At 33.2% G+C, this 23,753-nt stretch overlaps 1 protein-coding gene across 8 annotated transcripts in view; it reads left to right on the top strand.

The window, feature by feature from the left end:
* Positions 1–23,753, top strand: part of Mtmr2 (myotubularin related protein 2) — a 96,961-nt gene that overhangs the window by 51,157 nt on the left and 22,051 nt on the right. For all 8 annotated transcript variants that reach the window (XM_004838073.4, XM_013069645.3, XM_087212313.1 and 5 more), the window contains 6 exons: positions 4,060–4,154; positions 4,433–4,543; positions 6,251–6,352; positions 7,392–7,475; positions 16,700–16,849; positions 17,662–17,850. In XM_004838073.4, the coding sequence (XP_004838130.1) occupies positions 4,060–4,154; positions 4,433–4,543; positions 6,251–6,352; positions 7,392–7,475; positions 16,700–16,849; positions 17,662–17,850 (731 nt within the window). The remainder of the gene's footprint in view (positions 1–4,059; positions 4,155–4,432; positions 4,544–6,250; positions 6,353–7,391; positions 7,476–16,699; positions 16,850–17,661; positions 17,851–23,753) is intronic.

Here is a 23,753-nt window from a genome sequence, read left to right as displayed (position 1 = left end):
CAGTCTGTTTACTTGCTGAGTTAGATATATGTATATTATTATATAGTGACAATATGTAGTAATTGTAGTTACTTGTATATAACTATGATAGTAGTTATTACTGTGTGCTTACTGTCTCATTTAGTCATTCTCAGGTAATATTCTAAAAAAGATACTAGTGGCCCTATTTCGTAGATAAGGAAACTAAGGCATATGGCGATTACCTAGCTAATCAATTATGCCTAGCATTGTGACATTTTTTTTTTTTACTATTCTGAACCTAATGCCTGTACTGCTTCTGCTGTGATAGGGCCTTATAAAAGACTTTCAAGTTAGTATCTATGTCTCTTTCATTGGCTCCTCTTCATTTAGTATCAACATTCCCTGGGACTTCATCCTTGACCCAGGTACCTCTCTCTTGTACACTCTTTTTGTTTGTTTTTTGCGATAAGGTCTAACTATGTAATTCAGGCTGGACTTGAACTCACTATGTAGCCCAGGCTGGTCTGAGAACCTCCTGCATCATTCTTGCAAGTGCTGGAATTACAAGCATGCACTGCAATGCCTGGCCTGTTATATGCCTTTTAAATTGATCATATCCAAATTAGTGACTTCATGTACCATATATGGGTTGATGACTGTAAAATCTGTATTTCTAGTTTGAGCCTCTGTTGTAATGTTAGTAAGCAAATTACTGTGTCATAGGCACGTGCTCTTGGCTATTCTATGCCACATATGATAGAGAAGTACAGTATATCTAGCATCTCCAGAACTAAAATCATCACCATTACCTTTATTCCCAAACTTACTCTTTTTCTTGGATTCTTTCTCTGATGTCTCTGAGATGACATCAGTCTGAGTTATCCATTCACTTAAGTCAGAAATCTAGTTGTCCTTTTTGGCTGCTCCTTTGTTTTGAACTCTTAGCATCCAACCAGCTACCAGATCTAGAGGAGCTAATTGCACAGAATTTCTTGAATTTATTTTCTCTCTGTTTTTATGACCTTGATATAATGTTTATGTGTATTGAATTTTAGGTATCTGTGAGAGACCTGAGAGATGGGCGCGCAAATCAAACCTAGGGCCTTCTGCATGCTGAGCAAGCCCTCTACCATTGAGCTCCTCTACTGGAAATATAGTGGTACCTCAGTTCACAAACTTCTTTCCATGATTCTGATTGCAAACTGAATTGGACTAGAACCAAATCAAATTTCCCTGTAAGATCAACATTGAACCTAACCATTGAATTTGATTTAGTTCTCATCTAATTTGATTTGTGACCAGAATTGTGGAAAGAATTAAGTTTGTGAACTGAGGTACCACTATATCTAATAAAGACATATCTAGACTTGAGATTCATACTTAGGAATCACTATCACATGGGTATTAGTTAAAAACAGGAGGAAGAAAATAACCCAGAGAGTGGGTGGAATGAGAAGAGGCTCCCAGAGCATAGCCTTCGTGAACACTAACACTTTACAATTATATGGGAACTAAAGAGGGAAAGTGAGGAGTGGAGAGAGTGTAGTATAAGATAAACTGGGTAGAGCCAGACTGGATTGTCAGAATATATACTTTACTTTCCAGATTCTGTAGTTTGGATTAAGTTGTTTTGCATTAGTGCTTTGTCAACATCTCTGCTTATCTAAAGAATAACCACCATTGAGAAAATTTCCCATGCCTATATTCCTTGAACGCTTCTCTGATCCTATGGCTAAATAGACTTTTTCCATCTCTGTATACTTTGAGGATGTTTTTTTCTCTTCCTTCAAGGTCACATGCTTTCGTGTATTAATTTGCCTGTATGTATTATCTTTCTCATGGATGTACATTTCTCAAGGTCATTTTGGTATACCACACAGAAATTATTAGGTATTCTTCCTCTGTGATCTCAATGAAACTTTGAGAGGATCAGTAAATCTGACTTCTTTTGATGCCATTAGACAGTATTATTGCAAAATTTAGAATAATACCATTTTAAATTTTCTAATTTAAAATTTTACAGACTTGATTATGGTGTAGAAATTAAATTTAACAGAAAAAACTATAAGGTTAGGATAAACTTTGATATCTTCATGGAAAAAGAGCTTGGATTTTAAGTTTGCTTAATATGTATATGTGGTTTAGATTTCTCAAAAGAAATAGTTAAAGTCATTTTAGGTGCATCAGCCAAGAATCTTAGGAAATGAAGTGTATTGTGGCTCGACCACCTCAGTAATAGAAGTATTTCCAGTTTGCAGGAGTTCAACCTTTAATTCAGGAAATAGACGTTAATCAGGCTGCTGTTAGTGGCTTAGCCTTGCCATCTAAGGAATTGTGGAAAGAGGTTTAGGATTTTGGTCAGAGGAACTGGAAGCCTTCATCCTAACACTGATTCTGAAACATTAGACAATTTATTTCACCTTTCTGTACTGTGATTTTCTTACCTAAAATTGTAGGTAAATGTGTTCTTATATTTAAGAGTTGTGAAGGCTGAGGTACTCAGATGAAAAGTACTTCGTAAACTTGTCCTTGGTTCCCTGTGCTAGTTGTTATTGTCATTGCTGTGGTAAGCAATTTAGTCATCTAGAATCTCCCTTCTATTTGGGACAAACTGGCTGAGCATCTCTCATGACAGTGACTTAGTCTTAGGAGGAATGAGAGAATAAAGCAGAAACTAATGATGACAGTAGTAACATAGATATGAACCCTTGTATTTGTACAGTGCTTTCAATTTTATATGCACTTTTATGTATATTGTCTCATGATATTAAAATAAAGAGAGTCCAATTGTATTGGAAAAAGAGGGAATAAATCCTGAGAAGGGTTATAGGATAATAAAACTGATTTTTCTTGCCTTAGTAAAAAACTGGCTCTCGATGGAATCCAGAAATGTTTTTAGAATGTTGAATAAAGCTTTCCTAGTTGAGGTTCATAAGCACAAAAGAAGAATATGTGTGTAAGCAAGTCTGTGTAAATATATAATGATAAGTTTATTTAATTTTAAAAGCTTCCTTTTAAATGACACATGCATTGGAAACAGTGATTTAAAAATGTAGCTCATAGTTGCACATTCCTGAGGAACTATTTTGAATGTTAGAAGTGACTGTTAAATAATTGGTCTCATTTCAAATTCCATACAAAAACAGTCAGTTTTTTAAAGTGATAAATATGGACAAAGTCAAGAAATTACAGTATCTTACTAAATCTATCACGGCTCTAAGTTTTCCCAGAAGTCCCTTGAAAGGTTCTTAGGAAGTTGTTGCTCCACAAAATTGTACCTTGTTTCCTTGTAATGAAAAAGATACTTCTTCATATGCTGATTTTCCTCAATAATAGCATAGTAGAAATATTTTAAGATATGAAAAACTTGCATTGGTCTTTATGAACTCTGCCATTTTAAAGACTATTTTGAGCTAGTGGTTGCTGAGTTATCGCGCCTAATCAATGAATGCATGTTTTAAAAAGCATAATACCATATAGATTTATCATTTATCATTAATAAAACGTTACATGTGATCATTTCTCTACAGAGTTGACTGGTCAGCAATATAATATCCTCTTAGCATGTTTTTAAAAGAAATTATGTTTTGTATATATTTTATTTCACATATAATAATTTCCCCGGAAATATAATCATATCAGAAGTTTCTAGCATTATATATGTTTTAAGTATTATATTTTTAAAGATATATTGACAGTCTGGACTGTGGCCAAGAACTAGGAGATAGGTGATGTAGAAACTGATAAGATGAACACTGACTTCCTTATACATGTACTGTCATTCCCACCATCACCAGCCAACCTCTCCTCTTCTGTTTCAGCCATCACACTTGTTTTAGCCGATAAGGATAGTAATCATCTTTGTTTCTTTCTCATATTTTAGCCCTCTACCTCTTCAGTCCTTCCCATTTATTATCTTTCCCCAGGTTAGTGCAGAGTTGGAGGCTTGTAATAGGCTACTGAATTCCCTTGTAATTAATTCTGGTATTATTTAAAAAGCATAAATTAAAGTAGCAGTCAGAATAATTTTAAAAGACATGGAGGCTGTTTTTAATATATAAACATAGTATAAGCAGTGGATATTTTTGCCTTTTTCAGCCAAAGACGTAACTTACATATGTCCATTCACTGGTGCTGTTCGAGGAACACTGACTGTCACGAATTACAGGTTATATTTCAAAAGCATGGAACGGGTAAGACTTGTTGGATTAAATATTTTGTATATATCTGTGTGTTGTTTACAACTAGTTTTGTTCACTTGTGATCATTTTTAATTAGCGAATTCCTGATTAAGATTGCTTAACTGTTTTGTGTGTGTATGTGTGGTGCTAGAGATCAAACTCATGACCTCACACATAGGCAAATACTCTACCCCTGAGCTACATCCGCAGTGCTCTGATTAAGATTTTGGTCTTTAATTGTAATATACAATATCAGTTGCTCAGTTGTGTTTTTTCTTTCCTTCTTTTAGGACCCTCCATTTGTTTTAGATGCTTCTCTTGGTGTGATAAGTAGAGTAGAAAAAATCGGTGGTGCTTCTAGTCGAGGTGAAAATTCCTATGGATTAGAAACCGTATGCAAGGTAAATTTTATAATGTGTATGCTATGTGGTTTGAAAAGCTAGTTTAAATGGGCAGTGTATGTGGAAATGAATTTCAGAAATAAGTAGATTTCATACTAGAAATATTAAGCTAGTAGAAAAAGATATTAATCTAGTAGAAGGTAACATTTACATTTCTCATTAAGTCATAGGTGTTTAATGTGCTGCTTTTCTTTTGTTTTTTTTGAGACAGGGTCTCATTGTGTAGTTCAGGCTGGCTTTGAACTCCCTATTTAGCCCAGTCTGGCTTGTAATTTGCTACTTTTCCAGGTCACTATTCTATATTTTGTCGCCTAATCAACTCATGCACATCTCAGTTCAAGATCATATTGTACCTTTCTTTTGTTCTATCATTGCCCAAAGTAAACGAAACAGCACATGTATAATTCAGAATGCTTCCTTATGATAATCTTTGATGTTTTATGAATTTAGTATTACTACTAATAATTTAGTAATTTTTTAATACTTTTTCATTGTAGTCAGGAGGGCTTTGAGTATAACTGTTGACCATTTGTCAAGTATATAGTCTCTTGATCACTTCTCTGTAGCCTAATAATGAGTGCATCGTAGAATATAAAAAGATGTGGAAGAGGCTGATTTTTGAGATCTCGGTCTTTTAAAATATATACTTTTTACATGGAACAAGACCACTGTCAATAAACTCAACACATTTGTAGGGCCTCTGCTATGTCACTTTCAGAAAGCTCTGCAGTTAACAATGATTCTGAGTATCTTTACTAGTTATAAAAGTATGAAAATAAGATCTCAGCTTCAGTTCCTACACATTTAGTTTAAAATATAGTAAAGTTAGCAATCTTGGATTTTGGATCAGATTTGTAATACAATGTTTTATTTGGTCATATGTTGTAGGTAAATGGTAGTGTAGTTTCTCTGTGTTTCATTTTATATGATGAGGTATAATAAAATTATTTTGAATTCTGCCTAGGTTAAAACATTTAAATAAAATGGATAGTATTGAAATTATTCTTGACCTACAATTTTTTTCTAAGTACTGTTAAGACATTGGTAAGCCAGAACATGAGTATCTGAATTCAGCCTAAGTAAAGGACATTGCTGGAGAACAGTTATGGAAGAAAGCTCTGGTCCTGCCGTCTGACTGTAGAGCCTGAATGATACCAACTAAACTGTTCAAAATTTTCCTGCCAGTGAATGGAATTTGGCTGTGGAGTGATGGAAGTCTTTTAAGCAGAATTAAGAAGAGGAGGACAAATGGAAATGAGTCCTGGGAAGTGACAGGGAGATGATGGAAATGTAATAGCAGTTAATTAGGCTTTTACTAGAGAAATTCATTGCAAAAAATGAACATTCATAGGGAAGGACTTACAATGATAATGATTATTAGTCATGACATTAAGCTTCAGATACAATATGTCTAATATCCTGTATATGTATCCATTGCTACCTCTTTTACTGGCCTATATTGAGTCCATTAGCATATGTAAATTTTCTGCTCTCAAAATTCTGCTCTGTCTTGGAGTATATTGTATTTCTTTTTATTTTTCCCACTGAACCATTTTAAATCTACCTCCTTCCAGGAGCTATTATCTGCTTTTGGGTATCCCATAATCATAGATTGCAAAATTTTACAAGGTAGCTCCAAGTAATCTTATTTATTTACTAAATAAAAAGTGAAAATCAATGATTAACTTTGATCCTAATTTTTTCTAGGATATTAGGAATTTGCGATTTGCTCATAAACCTGAGGGGCGAACAAGAAGATCCATATTTGAGAATCTGATGAAATATGCATTTCCTGTCTCTAATAACCTGGTAACATTTTTCTTATCTTTGAAAAGTATATTTTATAATTATTGGTGTATAGAAACTTGTCTAGCTGTCTAGAATTTCTGCATTGGACATTTAATGAGATGTATAGTTTAGATTTAATCTAATCTTTTTTTTTTTGCTGGGGTCGGGGGAGGTACCGTGATCGAACTCAGGACCTTGCGCTTGCCAGGCAGGCATGGTGCCACTGAGCTAAATCCCTGGCCCAGATTTAATCTAATCTCTTGGGCCAGTTTCTTTAAGAAATGAGGAAGCTGTATCAATTCATTTCTATGGTTCCTTCCAGGATTAGCATTATATAATTATATGATCTTCCTATGTAAGTTGTTTCTGTTATGAAAAGCTATATGCAGTTAAAAGCTGATAGTTAAGAGTAATTTGGGAGTGAAAGGTAGGGAAGTACTGAGTTCTTTGTGCTGTCAGGGAGTTTTGTGACAATGTTAGCTCCTTCATTTATGCTGTATTATTCACTTCTGTAGTCCCTCTATTTGTTGTAGAGATGAAACTAGATCAGAGAAGCATTAACTCATAGGCATAGCTAGTAGGCAAGTAGAATTTGGAGTCAACATTGATTCTCTGATTCCACTTTCAATTCCTTTTTTTAAAAATTCTATTGTTTCTATTATTATGTCTGTAAAAATGTAATATTTTTATACACGGAATTCATAAAAAGCTTTTCAGTGTGTTTTATGACAGAATAGTTAATTATAGCAGATGTCTTTAAAAAATACAATGTCTTTTATTATTTAGAAAAAGCTTTCAAAGATATCTGAAGGAAACATAATCATAAGTTAGCATTTGATAAATTTTGTAGACAGGTTTCTGTGCTTTTGTCTATTCTTAAAAATATGTGAAACACCATAAATTTTCAAATATAAAACAAAGGCTAGAATAATATAATATAGGCATAAAAAGATACAAAATACTCCTGCAGATGAGTGACCACTTTGAGTATAAAGATATATTCTGATTCATTAATTTCTTCAATGTCTTTTAGCTGTTAATTCTACTTTCTGTTTTGTAGTCTCTTTTTGCTTTTGAATATAAAGAAATATTCCCAGAAAATGGATGGAAGCTATATGACCCTCTTTTAGAGTATAGAAGGCAGGTATGTATTTCTTTTTGTTTCAAGTTTTGTAGTCTATCTTCTTTTTATTATGAAGACTTTGTAAGTAGAAGTAAACAGCTTTTTAGGTTTTTTGTTTTGTTCTAGATTTTAAATAAATGCTAATTCTGGTTGTCCTTCTGTCTTTTCATTTTCTTCAAACTTCTTTCCAATGTGGACCAGTGATCTCCTAAGAATCTTTACTTATTTACAAGTTTTCAAGCATTGGTTTATTTCAAGACTATTTTAATAGTGTAAAGATAAAAATAAGATAAATATATGTATATATAAAGTTTAGCACTCTTATGTAACATTTAATATTCACTCAGATTTTTTCCTTTTTTGAGAATCTTGTAATTCTGAAATAATTCTTAATCATTTTATTTCTTTTATAATTTAGCTCCACAGAGCTAAAATTTTTACACAGAGGATGTAATTTATTTTCTATCTTGTGCTAAATGTAGCATTGATTTACTTTGGACAGTAACAGTAGTAAGAATAATGCCTCTAGGGCTAGAGATGTAGCTCAGTGGTAGAGTGCTTGACCAGCATGTGCAAAGTCATGGGTTCTATTCCTGGAAACACATACACACACAAATTTTATATTTTGTCATGAATTCATTACATCTTTTGTTTTATATGGAAATTAAAACTTTCTAGGTATTTTCTACCCTACTTTGATTCATTTTAATTTGATGAATATTTATTGGTGTCCATCTGTCCCTTTATTCTTCCTGTCTTTTCTGTGCTGAGACCATTTGCTTTGTAATATTAGCAGCTTTTGAAAGAGTCATTTGTTATTTCTTTGTTATTTTTTATACTCTCAGAAGGAAGGTACTATGTCTGTTCTCTCACTTCTGTATCCTCAGGATGTATCACAGTGACTGATGGGTAAACAGACAATATCTGTTGAATGACTGAATGCATGAATGAAATGTAAGAGTATTCGGCTCATGGTATATGCTCTGTAAATATTTGTCAACTAACAAGTCTCCTTCACATATTGATTTTATTTACTTAACAATGTAGTATATGTATGTGTATATGTATACCAGGAATTTTAAGCGTTTCATAAATATTAATGCATTTGTCTTCGTAATAATTCTGTGAGGTAGGTAGTAGTGTTATCTGCATAGCATGTGAATAAACAGGTACACACACAACCTTGGCAAATTAGTGGCTTAGGAGACCTTGTCTTAAAATTAAAAAAATAAAAAATAGGGCTGGGGATACAGCTCAATGCAAAGGCTCTTGGTTTAATCCCCATTACTGCCAAAAAAAAAAAAAGGGTATGGGTCGCAGGAATTATATTTGAATAAGTAAGTAGGCATTAATCTCATGGTGATCAAAGATACTTATCAACAAAATCTCAAACAAGGTATTTGTAAAGAAATTAACATGTAGACACAGCACAGAGGAATTAAAACATCACAAAGAGAAAATCTTAAAAGCATCTAAAAGATAGATTATCATATTTTTTAAAAGCAACAGTGGAACCTAGAGGAAAATGTAATTTTATCTTTACTGTATTGAAATAAAATAACAACCAGTTAGGAATTCTATACCAGTAATTATATCCTTTAGGAATGACAGTGAACTAAAAACATAGTTTTAACTATCAGAAAATTCTAAAGGATATACATAGGTGGAATAAAAGTGACCCCAAACAGTATAGAGATCAAAAAGCAAATGAAAAGCAGAGAGAATAGTGTGTGGTAAATCTAAATGAATATTGACTATATAAACATGTAACAATAATTTCTGGAGTGTGATATAGATAAAATCAAAAGTATATGATTGGTAGTATGTAATTCAGAAGGGATAAACTGTTACAGTGTTTAAAGACTTGTCTAAAAGATAAGACATTTATCAATACTAGAATTTGGTAACATTGTATGTCATAATTTTTAACACTTCATGCAAGTAGAAGAAAAAGTCTAAAAATCCCGATGAGCTAAAATTTATCTTAATGAGTTAGAAAAGAACAGTGAGGTAAGCTTAAAGAAAGTGGAAGGAAATAATGAAGAGAAGCTATTAATGAATAGAAACACTATGCAGTAAGGAGCAACAGAGACAGTAAGTGTCTCTGGAAAGATCAGTAGCATTATCAAACTAACATTACCCAATCTCTTGGGTTGCTTTAGTCTCATTGAGTGAAGAGGAATTGGCTTGGGCCACATATATAATACAATTAATATGTAGATAGCAAAGCATTTTTATTTTAAAATATTTTAAATTATAACTTTGAAAAGAGGACTGCTCTTCCATAAAGGATACATTTGAGTTATTTGTAGGAAGATGCATGCACCTTGAGCCACAATGTTAAGTGAAATAAATCACATACAAACTTAAATATCACATAGTTTCTCTTATATGAGAAAGTCAAATTATAAATAAAGAGCAAAATGAAAGAGAGATAATAGGAAAATGGAGATAGAGCTTTTGCAAAAGAGAAAGGGACCAAGAGATGGAGGGAGAGGTAATAGAGAAGGGGATGAAAAAGAGAATTAAGATGTGTTATGTACATGTATTACCTCCACATGAGGAATGTAATAGTTATGCACTGCAAACATGTACCAACAAAAAAAATTTAAAACCTAACCCCCCCCCGCCCCCCGAAACAATAAAGGGCAAGCGGTCTACAGGCCACAGGTTGGACAAGCCTACATGAGAAACATAAGAAAACAAGGAGAAAATTTCCAATTAACCAATATTACAAATGGAAAGTATAACATATTTATGGATTCTGCAGATGTTAGAGATAATATCAAGATATTATTAATAACTTTGTAATTAAATTAACTTTTTTTAGTGAAATGTATTGCTTTAAAAAAAATAAAACCTACCAAAATTGATTTAAGAATAGAAAGCCTGTGAAATCTTTTCTGTATTACATAACTATGTGATCAAAAACCTTACCTCAAGATGAGGGGCTAAAGGGCTGCTTAACATACATAAGGTCCTGGCTTCAATTCCAAGCACTATGCAAAAACACACAAAAAAATAAAACAAAAAAAAATGCCATGCCATTCACACTCCTGATAGCACAGAGAATGATACCACAAGGAAAATCACCAACATCCCAATTTGTGTGCCACAAGAGACTTTGAAGAATCACTTTTTCTTCTTTTTTTTAAAATAAAATTTTATCCCATTCCCAAGAATCACACTCTCAACAGTGAAAAAAATCTTAGGAATTCCTTAATCTGTTTCACTTAAAAGTTCCCTTTTGCATTAGAGTGATACAATAAAAATGTATGTCTAAATAAATCTCAAAGACTTGTGAAAGTAAATACATACTGAAAACTCTAAGGGACAAAAAACTAAATATCTTAGCCCCCAAAACACTATGCCAAGGTTTCAGGGACAAGTTCTAGTAAATATTTAAGGAAGAAGTAAATCGTAATACAGTTTTCAGAAGACAGTGAAGAAAGATTGCCTTTTTCAGAATATGAATTTAGCATACATTGAATCCTGCAAGGACAATGAAAAGAAATTATAGGCTATTTCCACTTATAAACATGTTTAGAACTTCTATATAAAATGTTAATAAAAAATTCAGTTGTGTACAAAGGGATAATATATCATGGTCTAATATTAGAAAATTTATTAATGTGATTCCTAAAGTTAAAAGAGCAAAGTTTATTCTCAAAATCTGTTTCAGTGTATCATTTCTTCTATTGTTTCTCAGTCTAGTACTTCACAAAGAACACCCATATATACTTAATGTCTCACAATACACATAGTATATGTATATATATATACTGTATATATGTGTTTTAATATATAAATGCTATATATATAGATAAATGCTATATATATACATATATATAGATAAATGCTATATATATACATATATATATACTTACTATACTTAAACTTTTCCTAAAATAGTCGTTTCTATTTCTGAATTTTCTCATGCCACTGTGCTTTCTTAAGAATTTACATTGAGAGTACACACCTGTTATCCCAGGTACTTGGAAGGCTGAGGCAATAGAATTGAAAGTTCAAGACCAACCTGAGCCAGCCTAGCATGATGAGGTCTGGATTATATCCTCATTACTGGTGTGTGTGGTAGGGAGATACAAGGAAAAAAGAAAGATGGAATTTAAATTCAAGCATTTTTTTCCTTGGTGATTATTAGATTTGTTCTTCAAATTATTTTTTAATTCAAATGAAATCCTTAAAAATTGTATTTGGATTTCAAACACTACATTTTAATTATAAAGATAGTAATTTATTAGGCTTTATTTCCCAAAGCCAGGAAGATAAAAAACTACTACTAGAGAGGTAAATATAATTGTTTTGAAGTTGAATTTTTTACTGTGACTTAATGTGACAAGTGAAATTTAAAATTCCTTATTCAGTTATACCATCAATTGGCAAAATCTGAAACAATACAAAGTAGGTGGGGTTCAACTTAAAACCAATAGGTAACAGTAGTAATTTATGCTAATCCAGAAATACAGTGATAGGATAAAAGATAGTTAAAACCACCAGAAAATTCAAATGTCTTTAGTACTGTAAAAATGAGAAATTTGGGCAGAAATTCCTGTCTTTTGCAATAGCATTCAATGTAGAACTTTGGAAGGCATATGAAGTAACCGTGTCCAAAGAAAAGCTGTTACTTTTAATAAGAAGATAAAGGGTAAATGAACAACCATATCCATGATAAAGAGAATTATGAGATTAGAAAGCATGGCAGTAAGACTAGAACATTGAACTCTACATTAAGTGATCTCAGTGGTTTGTGGTCTTTGACTTAGTGAATTTGTTGGCTTTTTTTTTTTTTTCCTCCTCTAGAATTAGAAACTTTATCTCTGAGTCAGTTAAGCTTAGTCTCATGGTGAAGACACTGTTTGTAGTTAGAATACTTAGTTTCTTTTTCATTGACTTTTATGTTTATTAAGAAAATGAAGATATCTTAAATAAAATTTAAGAGTAAAGGTAAAACATCAGTGCATTCCTTTCCCCCCCTTTAAATTAAGAAAAAAAAAAAAAAAAGGAAATGGTAATACTTAGACTCTGCAAAATTCAAAAAGTCCAAAATAGTGTATTGAAAGGTAGGTTTCCTTTCCAGGACAGTTCTGTTCTCTACCCATCCCATTTCTCCTCCCTGTAGGAAATAATGTTATTGGTTGCTTATATATCCTTCTCAAAGATTTCATACCTACAAAGCTTGTATACATATGTATCTGCATTATTTTTTTATTAATGTATATGGTGGCATACAATGCACATAATGCTGTACCCTTTAAAACATTTTTTTAATGCACTTTGGAGATTGTACCATCTCAGAATAAACAGAACTTCCTTTATATTTTTAAAAATTGAAGTGTAACTCACATATAAAATCTTTAAAAATATGTAATCCACTGATTTTTGGTATATTCATAAACTTATACAATTTTAACACTCTAATTCTAAAACATTTAAAAAACGTTTTGAATTTTAGCTCTAGCTCTTTCACTTAACGTGTGTGCTCTTGAGTGAGTTATTCATGTCACAGTGACTTCATTTTTTAGTTAGTGGTAGGTATTGCTTAATGAGATTGTTGAAAGATTAATAACACACAAGAAGACACTTTTTAACTATAAAAATACCCAAGTAATTATTATATTTGTTACATTGTAAAGCTCTGAAAACAGAAATCACGTTCAGGGGAGAAAAAAAAGTAAATACTCTGATGTTTTATCCTTGGTATTAAATTTTAGTGTAAGCACATAATACATTACAGTGAATGTGATTTCTCTTTTTAGAAGTTTATTGTGTGCTGCAAGTAAAACAAAACATGAAAATCACATTAACCCTCTAGATGTATACATAATAGTACTAAAAGAAATTAGACTTTTTTTTTTGATGAGGGAGTTTTTTTGTTTGTTTTTTTGAGACAGGGTTTTGCCATGTTTCCTAGCCTGCCCTTGAACTCTTGAAGTCTTCCTGCTCAGCCTCCCGAGTGCTGGAATTACAGGCTGTGCCACCGTGTCCAGCTTCATTATATCTTTTTTTAAAAAACAAAACAAAAATATTAATAGCCATTTAGGTTTGTTGTGTAGGAGAGTGTTTAGTAGGAGAGTGTTAATTTATTCTTGAATCATGTAGTGTTTACACGAAGGACCCTAGAATTTGTGGAAAAGGTTAAGAAAAAATCATGTAATCAGTAAAAATCTGTGTGAAGATAATAATCATGGTCTTCTACAGAAATACCAGATTATAAGGTGGTTGGCATGTTTATCAAACTTGGAAAACACTCAGATTCATTTAAGGAAAACAATTTATTCTCAGAACTGGAATGTAACTAAGAAAAACTAATTGTAATTTGACTTTGACAAATAGATACATTAACTCGAGGTCAGTGAAATGCATGGATAGTAGGAAAACATGCCAAAGACCAGCAGTTGTTAACATGTCTTTAACCCTGTCTACAAGAGAGAGTATGTGCTGATTAGCCAACAGTTTTCTGCTTGAAAGGCTGTTCCTTTCGTAGAGGTAGGGTCGTCGTCTAAGAATGAGGACAGTAACTATTAAGATAGTGATTCTTGTTAGTACCACCACCCTGTCACTGTGTCATTCCCAGTGGTTACAGTGGTTCTTCTCCTGGTAGTGATTCCTGAAGGATGGGAGAGAGATGTAAGTGCTTCTTTGGGTTGGAGTACAATACCATAGGATCTCAGATACATGCTTCTCAAGTGATCCAACCCTCTTAGCTCTGTCTGTATGTTTTCTAAGAAAACTCTGAAACTAATTTTTCTTATGGAAGCTTACTAGGATTCCTTGATATATTCGTTTGTATACTTATTCATGTATTCATTAATTCATATAATACCTACTAAATATTAGTAGCTAAAATACAAAAACAGAAATACATTCTTGCCTTTGTAGAGTTTATTATTTGTCAATCTAAAACAAAAACAAAAAATGGATTTTCCAAAGAATAATATTTATTTAAGAATAGCAGAACATTACGGTGGAAATACATATACTGTAATAAACTAGGGGCATACTCAAGGAGATTGAGGCAAGGAGAAGTTTTTAGAATCAAAAATGATGGTTTCATCAGATATTTTGAATCAAGACTCCTTTGTCACAAGAGAATGGTGCCAGTTCAAGGTTAAACAGTTACTGGGCCAGTGTGCTTGTAGAATTACTTTTTCTGTAAGGTTGGCTGCTATGCAAGCTTGTGGTTCTGGCAGTCTTTTGTGAAACTATCAGGCAGTTATGTATAAGAACTCTTACTTCATAACCTTACAGGTTTATTTCCTTCTGGTACAATTGACACAAATGATTCCATTTTGATTCTGACAACTTTCATATTTCACATATTTAATGAAGGATGACTCCATTATTATTATAGTATACTAGTACTCTGATAGAGCATATACTTTAGTGAGAGACCATAAAGCTGGAAACTAAAAGTAGTTTTATATAGGCTATAGTATATGGTGGCAGGATAAATCTGGAGAGATCAAGGTTTCCAAGGGCTTTGCCAGGTCCTGTAAAGAATTTTATACTGTATATGAAAAGCAATGGATAGGGATTGATAAGTTTTAGCCAGGTGAATGATAATCATCTTTATATCTTAAAAGATTTTGAGGAGACTGGATTACAGAGGAACAAGAGAAAAATAATAATGGCTTAAACAGGAACTAGTGATGAGGTTTGATAAGTTAGCACATTTCTGTTCTGGAACTTTTGGGAAAAAAATTGTAAAATTTGGCTGTTGATGGGAGGTGGAGGATAAAGAAAGGGAAAGAATGAAATGCAGTATCCAGATTTCTTGCTTGAATCCCACTTCCTTAAACTTGTCAGTTCACTATGTCCTTTCTTTTTAACCCTCTAAGGGAAATTTTACTTTTTCTTTTGGAAATAAATAAGGCTCTTGTACCCTAAATATATATAGTTGAAGAAAGCTAGAGGAAAGGAGAGTTGTAGATTAAAAGAGCAAGTTGAGAGTAGGCTTACTTAAATGGAATAAACAGAATTTATATTAACATATTTGTGAAGAAGCAGACCACAGCTAGGAATAGATAGAAATTCCTGTGGAGAGTATTTGCCACTTGATTACTTGAAGGAAATTTTTGCCTACTTTCTTAACTTTAATATCCAATGGCAGCAGTTTGAAAAATATCACTTTGAAGGAGAGCACATTCTGCTTATTTTAGATTTTTATAACAATTTAGTAAGGCAGGAGAGAGTAAATTTTTCTTGAAGAATACTGTACTTTTAGCATAGACTTGGAATGCACATGAATTTCTCTACCACTTCCTGATGCTTAGCTTTGACCAAATTACAAACCATAATACAATTTCTTCATCTACAGAATGAAACTGATAAAATCTGATTACAATAATGTGTGTGTATGTGGGGAAAAGAGGTGTGCTCAGAGCCTATATATAGTAGATGCTCACTAAATGTATTTTACACCATAATTTGTTTTCTTTAGTTCTTTCTTTTTTAGTTGATATGTTTTTAGGGATCATAGAATTTAAAATATTTAATTTGTTAATTTAAACCATTTATTTAATATAATGTTTTATTTTCTATACAAAGAAGGATGGAAAATTTTTAGTATCTTGTTAAGTAATCCTATATGTGGATTAGTATACTACAACATAGTAGATATTGAAGGACCACCAGAGAGTATAATAAATGGTTTGTGTTTAAGAAGTTGTTTTAAGTATTTCTCATCTGCTCTGTGTCTTTGCCTTTCCATTGTTCCTTTGGTTTTGTAGTATGTCTTATGTCAGCAATATGTCATTAGTAACACAAAGCAGGAGAGGAAATTCATTTTAGGTATTAGAGTGATAACTATATATACAGAATGCCGGTGGATACTTGGTCCCTGCCCTCTGAAATTTCTTTGTATAGATGAATGACATCAGAATCAGTCATCTCATCAAATTGAGACTGTGTTCTCTTTTAAGACAGGAAACATTTGCAGTCTTACTGTTTCTTTCTACCCTCCTCTAACCAATCTGTTTAGCATAGACCCACATTCTATTAATATTTAATGAATTGATCTATTAACATAAAATTTGGTGCAAAAATGAACAGAGATCCCTACATTACAATGTTTCATCCTAAAAGCCTGGCCATCACAGGCAGACAATCACTGTTCTAACAGTTTAAGAAATGTGGAGATACGAGAGTTGACTAGATTACCTACTGTCCTGTTCTCTCTTAATATTTTAGTTAATAATTTGTCGTATGTTTTATTTGATGTGTAGGGAATTCCGAATGAAAGCTGGAGAATAACAAAGATAAATGAACGATATGAACTTTGTGATACATATCCTGCACTCTTGGTTGTGCCAGCAAATATTCCTGATGAAGAATTAAAGAGAGTGGCATCCTTCAGGTCAAGGGGCCGTATCCCAGTAAGTATGATGTTTTGATGAAACTTCGCCAACCCTTTTATACTCTACCTAATGCTGGGCTTAATGAATTGGAGAATGAATGCAGATAAAAAAAAATACCTGTAACAGCAAACTTTTGTGGCAGTATTAGAGACTGAGTTTTTGGTATAATTAAAAGCATGAAAATTTTAGAACTAGAAAATTTAAAAATTAAAGTAATTGCCTAGTTTCTGACATGAAAACAATTTTCCTATGTCTATCATTCAGTATTTCTTTATCTTATATATTCTTTATTTATGATCATAAATGTTCTTTTCCATTAAGTCAAGAAAGAAGAACAATTTACAGATTAATAATGAATAGGTACGAACAACCAATGATAAATGTAAACGAATTGTATACCTAAAATGTACCAATAAAAACTAAAAAAAAAAAATTAATAATGAATAGATACTGAAAGATCAGCTTAAATAGTTTTAGGTACAAAATTCATACATTCTGAAGATTTTGGAGTTGGGCAGTTTTACTGATGCAGTAATAAAACTTTCAGAGTGGGGTTTACTTAGTCCTGTTTTAGTTTATTTTTTTTCTAGAAATACCACTTTTCAAATCAGTGACTTTCATAAATGACTGCCTGATTAAGGATTAGTCCAGGTTTCCATATACCAGAATTGGTTTGAAAGAAAAGTGATATTTTTCCCACAGCTTGGGCTACCCTTTCATGACCGAGTTTTGGATCCAGTTAAAAAGCAGAGCTTTATCAAGGACTGTTTTCAAGATTTCTAAACGGAAAAACATATAAAGTATGTATTATCATTTCCCCCTCATGAAAGGTTTTATCATGGATTCATCCTGAAAGTCAAGCCACAGTCACACGATGTAGCCAGCCCATGGTAGGAGTGAGTGGAAAGAGAAGTAAAGAAGATGAAAAATACCTTCAAGCTATCATGGATTCCAATGCCCAGTCACACAAAATCTTTATATTTGATGCCCGACCAAGTGTTAATGCTGTTGCCAATAAGGTGAGAATGTCTTTTCAGTAATTAAGATTACAATTGAAGTTTCATGAGTGAGCTGAATTTGGCATGGGTCACAGTGTAGTAAAAAATGATCAGGTTCCACAGTGGTAAAGATTAAGATTCTAATCATGGCTCTTACCTCATGGTGTGACTTTGAGTTATTTCATCTTTTCAAGACTGCAATTTATATGTATTGTGAAAGAATCAGTTAATGCAGATAAGCAAAAAGAAGAAAATATTTTAAAACACTTCAATATTAAGAAGAAACACCATTAAATCTTACACTTCCACACCTGCATATGTACATATTTGAAACAAAATGGGGTAATGTTAATTTGTTTTAAGAAAATTAACACTATATATTGCTGAGCCAAGAAAAATTTATTTGTAATATCATTTTAAGGTGTAATTGTGACTAATTACACTCAACTGTTATTGGTTGAATTTTGTTTTTTTATGTGTGTGTGTTTTGCTCTTATGAACAATATGTGGATGATCCTGGTTAGCTTGTGAGGACAGTTTGAGTTCCAGGCATTATTCTGTATTAAACTTTAAATGTTCCCCCTTAAAGAAGGTGAGGGAGGAGCATGACATCCTAAATCATAAGTAAATACTTTAGTTATAGGGTATAAAAGTAAAATGAAGCAACATGGAAATGAAGCCCTTGGCTCAAGAACTAGCATGTACAAATATTCTTCCATTACTTGTTCCCTTTCCTAAGCTTCAGTCCATAAATTCACAGAAATGAGATTTAGGATTGTTTTCTAGCATAGGAAAAGGGAATATAAGGCAGAAAATGGTAAGATAAAATGTAAGAATTTTTTAATATTCCCACGCATACATCACCCTTTTATTAATTTGCAAAAGTATACATCCTTGGCTACAACACATTTTTATCTGTATTGTAGGAACATTTTTATACCTTAATGAATTACTACATGACACATATTTTTGCAGTCATGACCTATGTCAAGAATTAAAACTTTGCCAGCCAGTAAATCTTCCTTGAGTGCCCCACCTCTATTTCACCTTCTACTTCTGCTAGAACTAACTACTCTTATTTTATAAATAATAATACTTTTCTTGTATTTATTTATACTTTCATTAAAAATATGCATCTTTAGACTCTGTAGCTTAGCCTTATTTTTTCAAATACTATATTTCACTTATCTTTTAAGTCTCTCTTAATCTATAGTCCTCCCCTTGTCCATCATATATTTTTCCTTTTATCTGTAGAGTTCTCACAGCTGGATTTTACTGCTTGTATCATAGTGTGGCTCATCTGTCTTCTGTCCCCTAAACTGTCAGATTAATCCAATTACTAGGATTTAGGTTCAGTTCCTCTGGCAAGACTGAGGTGGTGTATCATGAGGGATATGGGATGTTAGCTGCTATTGATGCTCAGTGCCTCATGATTTCCTGATGGTTGCAAAATGATGATATTCTAGTTTTATGATTTCCTATTTAGTTATTAGTTTTATTCTTTCTATAAAGAGATTTTTTTCCTATCTATATTTTGAATAATCTTCAATTAAGTTCATATAAAAAAAGATGGGATAAATGCTTGATTTTTATTTGCCAGTTTTCTCACTGATGAATTTACTCCCTGTCATCCCCTAGAGGTAGATAGCTTTTTAAAGTATCACTGTGAGCTTATGTATTTAAACTTTACATTTTCTAATCTTTTACAAATAGTATTTAAGTCTAAAGTTATCTCATCTTTGGTCATAGGGAACCTTGTCAGGTTATCTCATGGGTTCTTTATAGCTATGTGCCGTAGTTTAGATGATTGTTCCCCAAAAGCCCATGTGTTTAATGCAAAATCACAACTTGGGTAGCTATGAGTCAAATTATAATTAACCTATAGAATTATGAGTATAGTTGCTTAGTTCATATTGATCTAACGGGTATGAATCATATAGCAAGAGTTTATGGTAGCATCAGCTTCAGCTTATCAGTAACTTCTAACATAAAACAAAAGCATTCCTGGAAAGGGTCCTTATGGTCACCCACCCATGCATCCGATGGACTGTCTAGGCTCACTGGACCAGGTGGTGCTAATTACAGCATAATCTCAAGATGCTTTTTTATCTCTAAAGGGAGGCTTGTAGGCCTGGCTAGCAAGTTTCCATCTTCAGGCCTGGCTCTTCAAATTCCCCACCAGCCACAATTTTGATATGCCTCATCTGTACTGACTCCGAGGGCCAGATTGCTCTCTGACAGCGTATTAATTTCAGTCTAACTTAGATGTCTACAATAAGTCTTTTCACCTGCAGCCTGTCCTAGTTCTTTCATTTCAGAAGTAATCAGTGTTACCAGGTGCCCATTGAAGCACTATTAATTTTATAATTGTGGCAGTCCTGAATCCAAACTATTTCTTAGACTATTAGTGTCAGAAGCCTCAATTTGTAGTCTTTTAGAAATCCATTGCTGGTTAGGAGTTGCTAAATTTGTTTTCAAAGGTGTAAGTTATGATCGGTTAATTTTTTGTAAGTATAGTAACTTTCAATGTTTTCCTAATTTGTCTCTACTAGGGCTCTGAGAAGTGTGAGTTTTATACACAAGTCAGGCTATAGGATAATGTTTACAGGTATTCATAAAATATGAAGTTCAGAAAAATTAGATTTTCCTTTCCAGCTATAGCTTAACTTAAAAAAAAACACTAAATATTTTCTCATTCTGTTCAGTAGCTATAGATTAAGTCTTTGAGGATAGAGATGATGATAGTGCTGTGTGCTTTTATACCTGTTCTGTTTATTTAGAAGGAATTATATGGGCTGGGCTTAATGGGGAATGTAATCTCAGTTCCTGAGGGTAGGAGAGTGGTGACGAGGAGGATTGCAAGTTTAAGCCCAGCTTGGACAATTTAAAGATACCTTGTATCAAAAAAAAAAGATACCTTGTATCAATATAAAAAAAAAAAGGGCTGGGCATGTAGGTAAGTGGTGGAGCACTTCGCTAGCATGTGTGAGGCCCTGGAAGAAGAAAGCCAAAACGAACGTGAACACAGACACGTAAACACGTACACGGACACATAAACAAAAGAAAAACACAATTATGTGGTTAAAATAGAAGCAAGTTATTAGGATTGCAAAAAAATTTATTTGAGATTAAAATGAAGTGAAAAAGTGGAAGTGGACCAGACAATGGAGTCTGCACATAGAACTTGCAGTGTGATGATTTTGGTATAAAGAGGCATCTTCTCTAAGAAATTATGTTTTGGAGAGATTTGAAATATTGGCAGGGAAAATTTAGTGCTTTAAAGTGTTTCAATATCTTAATACACAATAAACATTTACTATTTATAACAGCCAGTATATATTCTTCTTGTTTTATAAAGAACATCACGAGGTAGATTGTGGCTATAGAGTTGCCTGAGCCATCCATATCTGCACATATAATTTTTTTAATATTATTTTATTGATACATTTTACAATACAATATAATGACATTCATCCTTGGAAATTTGCACCTTTACATAATATCTCTTGGATCTTATTTTTCACCCTTCCCCTGCCCTCCCTTCAACCCCTCCATCCCTCACTATTTACAAAGACTTTGTTTTCACTTTTCCATTTTCTCATATTTATTCCATTCCCTTTCCTTTCCCCTACCCCCTCACTTCCCCTTCACCTTTGCCCCTTTTCTTCCTAGTTCATATTATCATACCTTTTAGTCCTTATTTACACTTTCAGTTTCTCACACTAGAGAAACTATTTGATATTTACACATGTGTGTCCTATTTATTTCAGTTAAGAGTATCGCCTCAATGTGCATCCATTTAGCTATAAATGTCTCTAATTTCTCATTTTTTATGGCTAAGTAGTGCTCTGTTTTATACAAAAACCACATTTTCTTGATCCAGTCTCCAGTTGATGGGCATTTGGGCTGTTTCCAAGTTTTAGCTATTAGAAATTGTGCTGCTATGAACAAGGGTATAAATATATCACTGTGGTATGATTCTTTTAATTCTTTGGGGAAGATCCCCAGCAGGGGAATAGCTGGGTCAAATGGGACTTCTAGTCCTGGTTCTTTGAAGTATCTCCATACTGATTTCCACAGTGGTTGCACCGATCTACACTCCCACCAGCAGTGGAGCAGGGTTTCTCTTTTCACACAGCCCTGCCAGCATTTGTTATTGGTTGATTTCATGATAGCAGCCCTCTTTTCTGGAGTAAGGTGGAATCTCAGTGTTGTTTTCATTTGCATCTCTTGAATGACCAGTGATGTTGAGCATTTTTTTATATATTGCTATTTCTACTTCTTTGTCTGAGAAATGTCTGTTCATTTCAGCTGCCCATTTTTGGATTGGGTCTTTAAGTTTGGGAGGTCTGATTTTTTTTAAGTTCTTTATAGATTCGAGATAGTAGACCTTTGTCTGAGGAAGAGCAGGTGAAGATTTTTTCCCACATTGTGGGTTGTCTCTTCACATTATTGGTGGTTTCTCTTGCTGTGCGGATGGATGCTTTTTAATAAGAAGAGATTCCTCTTGTTGATTGTTTGTGCTAGTTCACGGGCAACTGAGGTTTTGTTCATAAAATCTTTTCCTACACCAGTGTCTTCAAGAGTTCTACCTAACCTCTGTTCCAGCCAGTTCAGTGTTTCTATTTTAATATTTAGATCTTAATCCATTTCGATTTTAGTTTAGTGCATGGTGAGAGATATAGGTCTAGTTTTAATCTTTGGTAAGTTGAAACCCAATTTTTCCAGCGCCATTTATTAAAGAGGCTATCTTCCCTCCCAGTGAGAGTGTTTGGCTCTTTTAATCAAAGATGAGGTGGCTAAGTGTGTCTGGAGTTGTTTCTGCATCTTCTAATCTGTTCCACTGGTCCTCAGGTCTGTTTCTTTGCCAGTATCATGCTATTTTTATCACAGTAGCTATGTAGTAGTTTCAAGTTGGGGGTTGTAATAACCCCTGCCATGTCTCTGTTTCCTTAAATTGCTTTTGCTATTCTGGGTCTCTTCATGTTCCAAATGAATTTTTGGATTGTTTTTTCAAGGTCCAAGAAGTATGCTGCTGGGATTTCAATTGGGATTGCATTGAATCTATATAGCAGTTTTGCAAGTATGGCCATTTTCACTATATTGATCCTTCCTACCCAGGACCAAGGAATGTCTTTCCATTTTCTGATATCAACTCCAATCTCTCTTTTCAGAGTGCTATAGTTTCCAGAGAAGAGGTCCTTGATTTCTTTCATTAGGTTGATTCCTAGGTATTTCAGTGTTTTGGATGCTATTGGTGAAAGGAATTGTTTGCCCTATTTTTGTCTCAGTGAGTCTGTTGTTCATGTAGAGGGAAGCTATTGATTTTTGTGTGTTGACCTTGTATCCAGCTACTCTACTGAATTTGATTATTAAGTCTAGAAGACTTTTGGTGGCATTCTTGGGGTCTTCTATATAGAGTGTCATGTCATCTGCAAATAATGACAATTTGACTTCTTCATTTCCTATTTTTATTCCTTTTATTTCTTTCTCTTGTCTAATTGCCGTGGCTAATGTTTCCAAAACTATATTGAACAAGAGTGGTGATAGTGGACATCCTTGTCTTGTTCCTGATTTTAGTGTGAAGGATTTCAGTTTTTGACCATTTAGTATGATATTGGCTGTTGGTTTTTCATAGATGGCTTTTATCCGATTGAGGTAGAGACCATCTATTCCAATTTTTTGTAGGTTTTTTTTATCATAAATGCATGTTGGATTTTGTCAAATGCTTTTTCTGCATCTATAGAGACAGTCATGGTTTTTGTCCTTGGCTCTATTGATATAGTGTATTACTTTGATTGATTTGTGTATGTTGAGCCATCCCTGCATCCCTGGGATGAATCCCACTTGATCAGGGTGTATGATCTTCTTGATGATCTTCTGCATTCTAATTGCCAGTATCTTATGAAGGATTTTTGCATCTA

Source organism: Heterocephalus glaber, unplaced genomic scaffold, assembly GCF_053883595.1.
Source record: "Heterocephalus glaber isolate CG9 unplaced genomic scaffold, H.glaber_assembly_v1.0 deba00001429, whole genome shotgun sequence".
NCBI classification, from domain to species: Eukaryota; Metazoa; Chordata; class Mammalia; order Rodentia; family Bathyergidae; genus Heterocephalus; species Heterocephalus glaber.
This window is presented reverse-complemented; position numbering and strand designations above follow the sequence as displayed.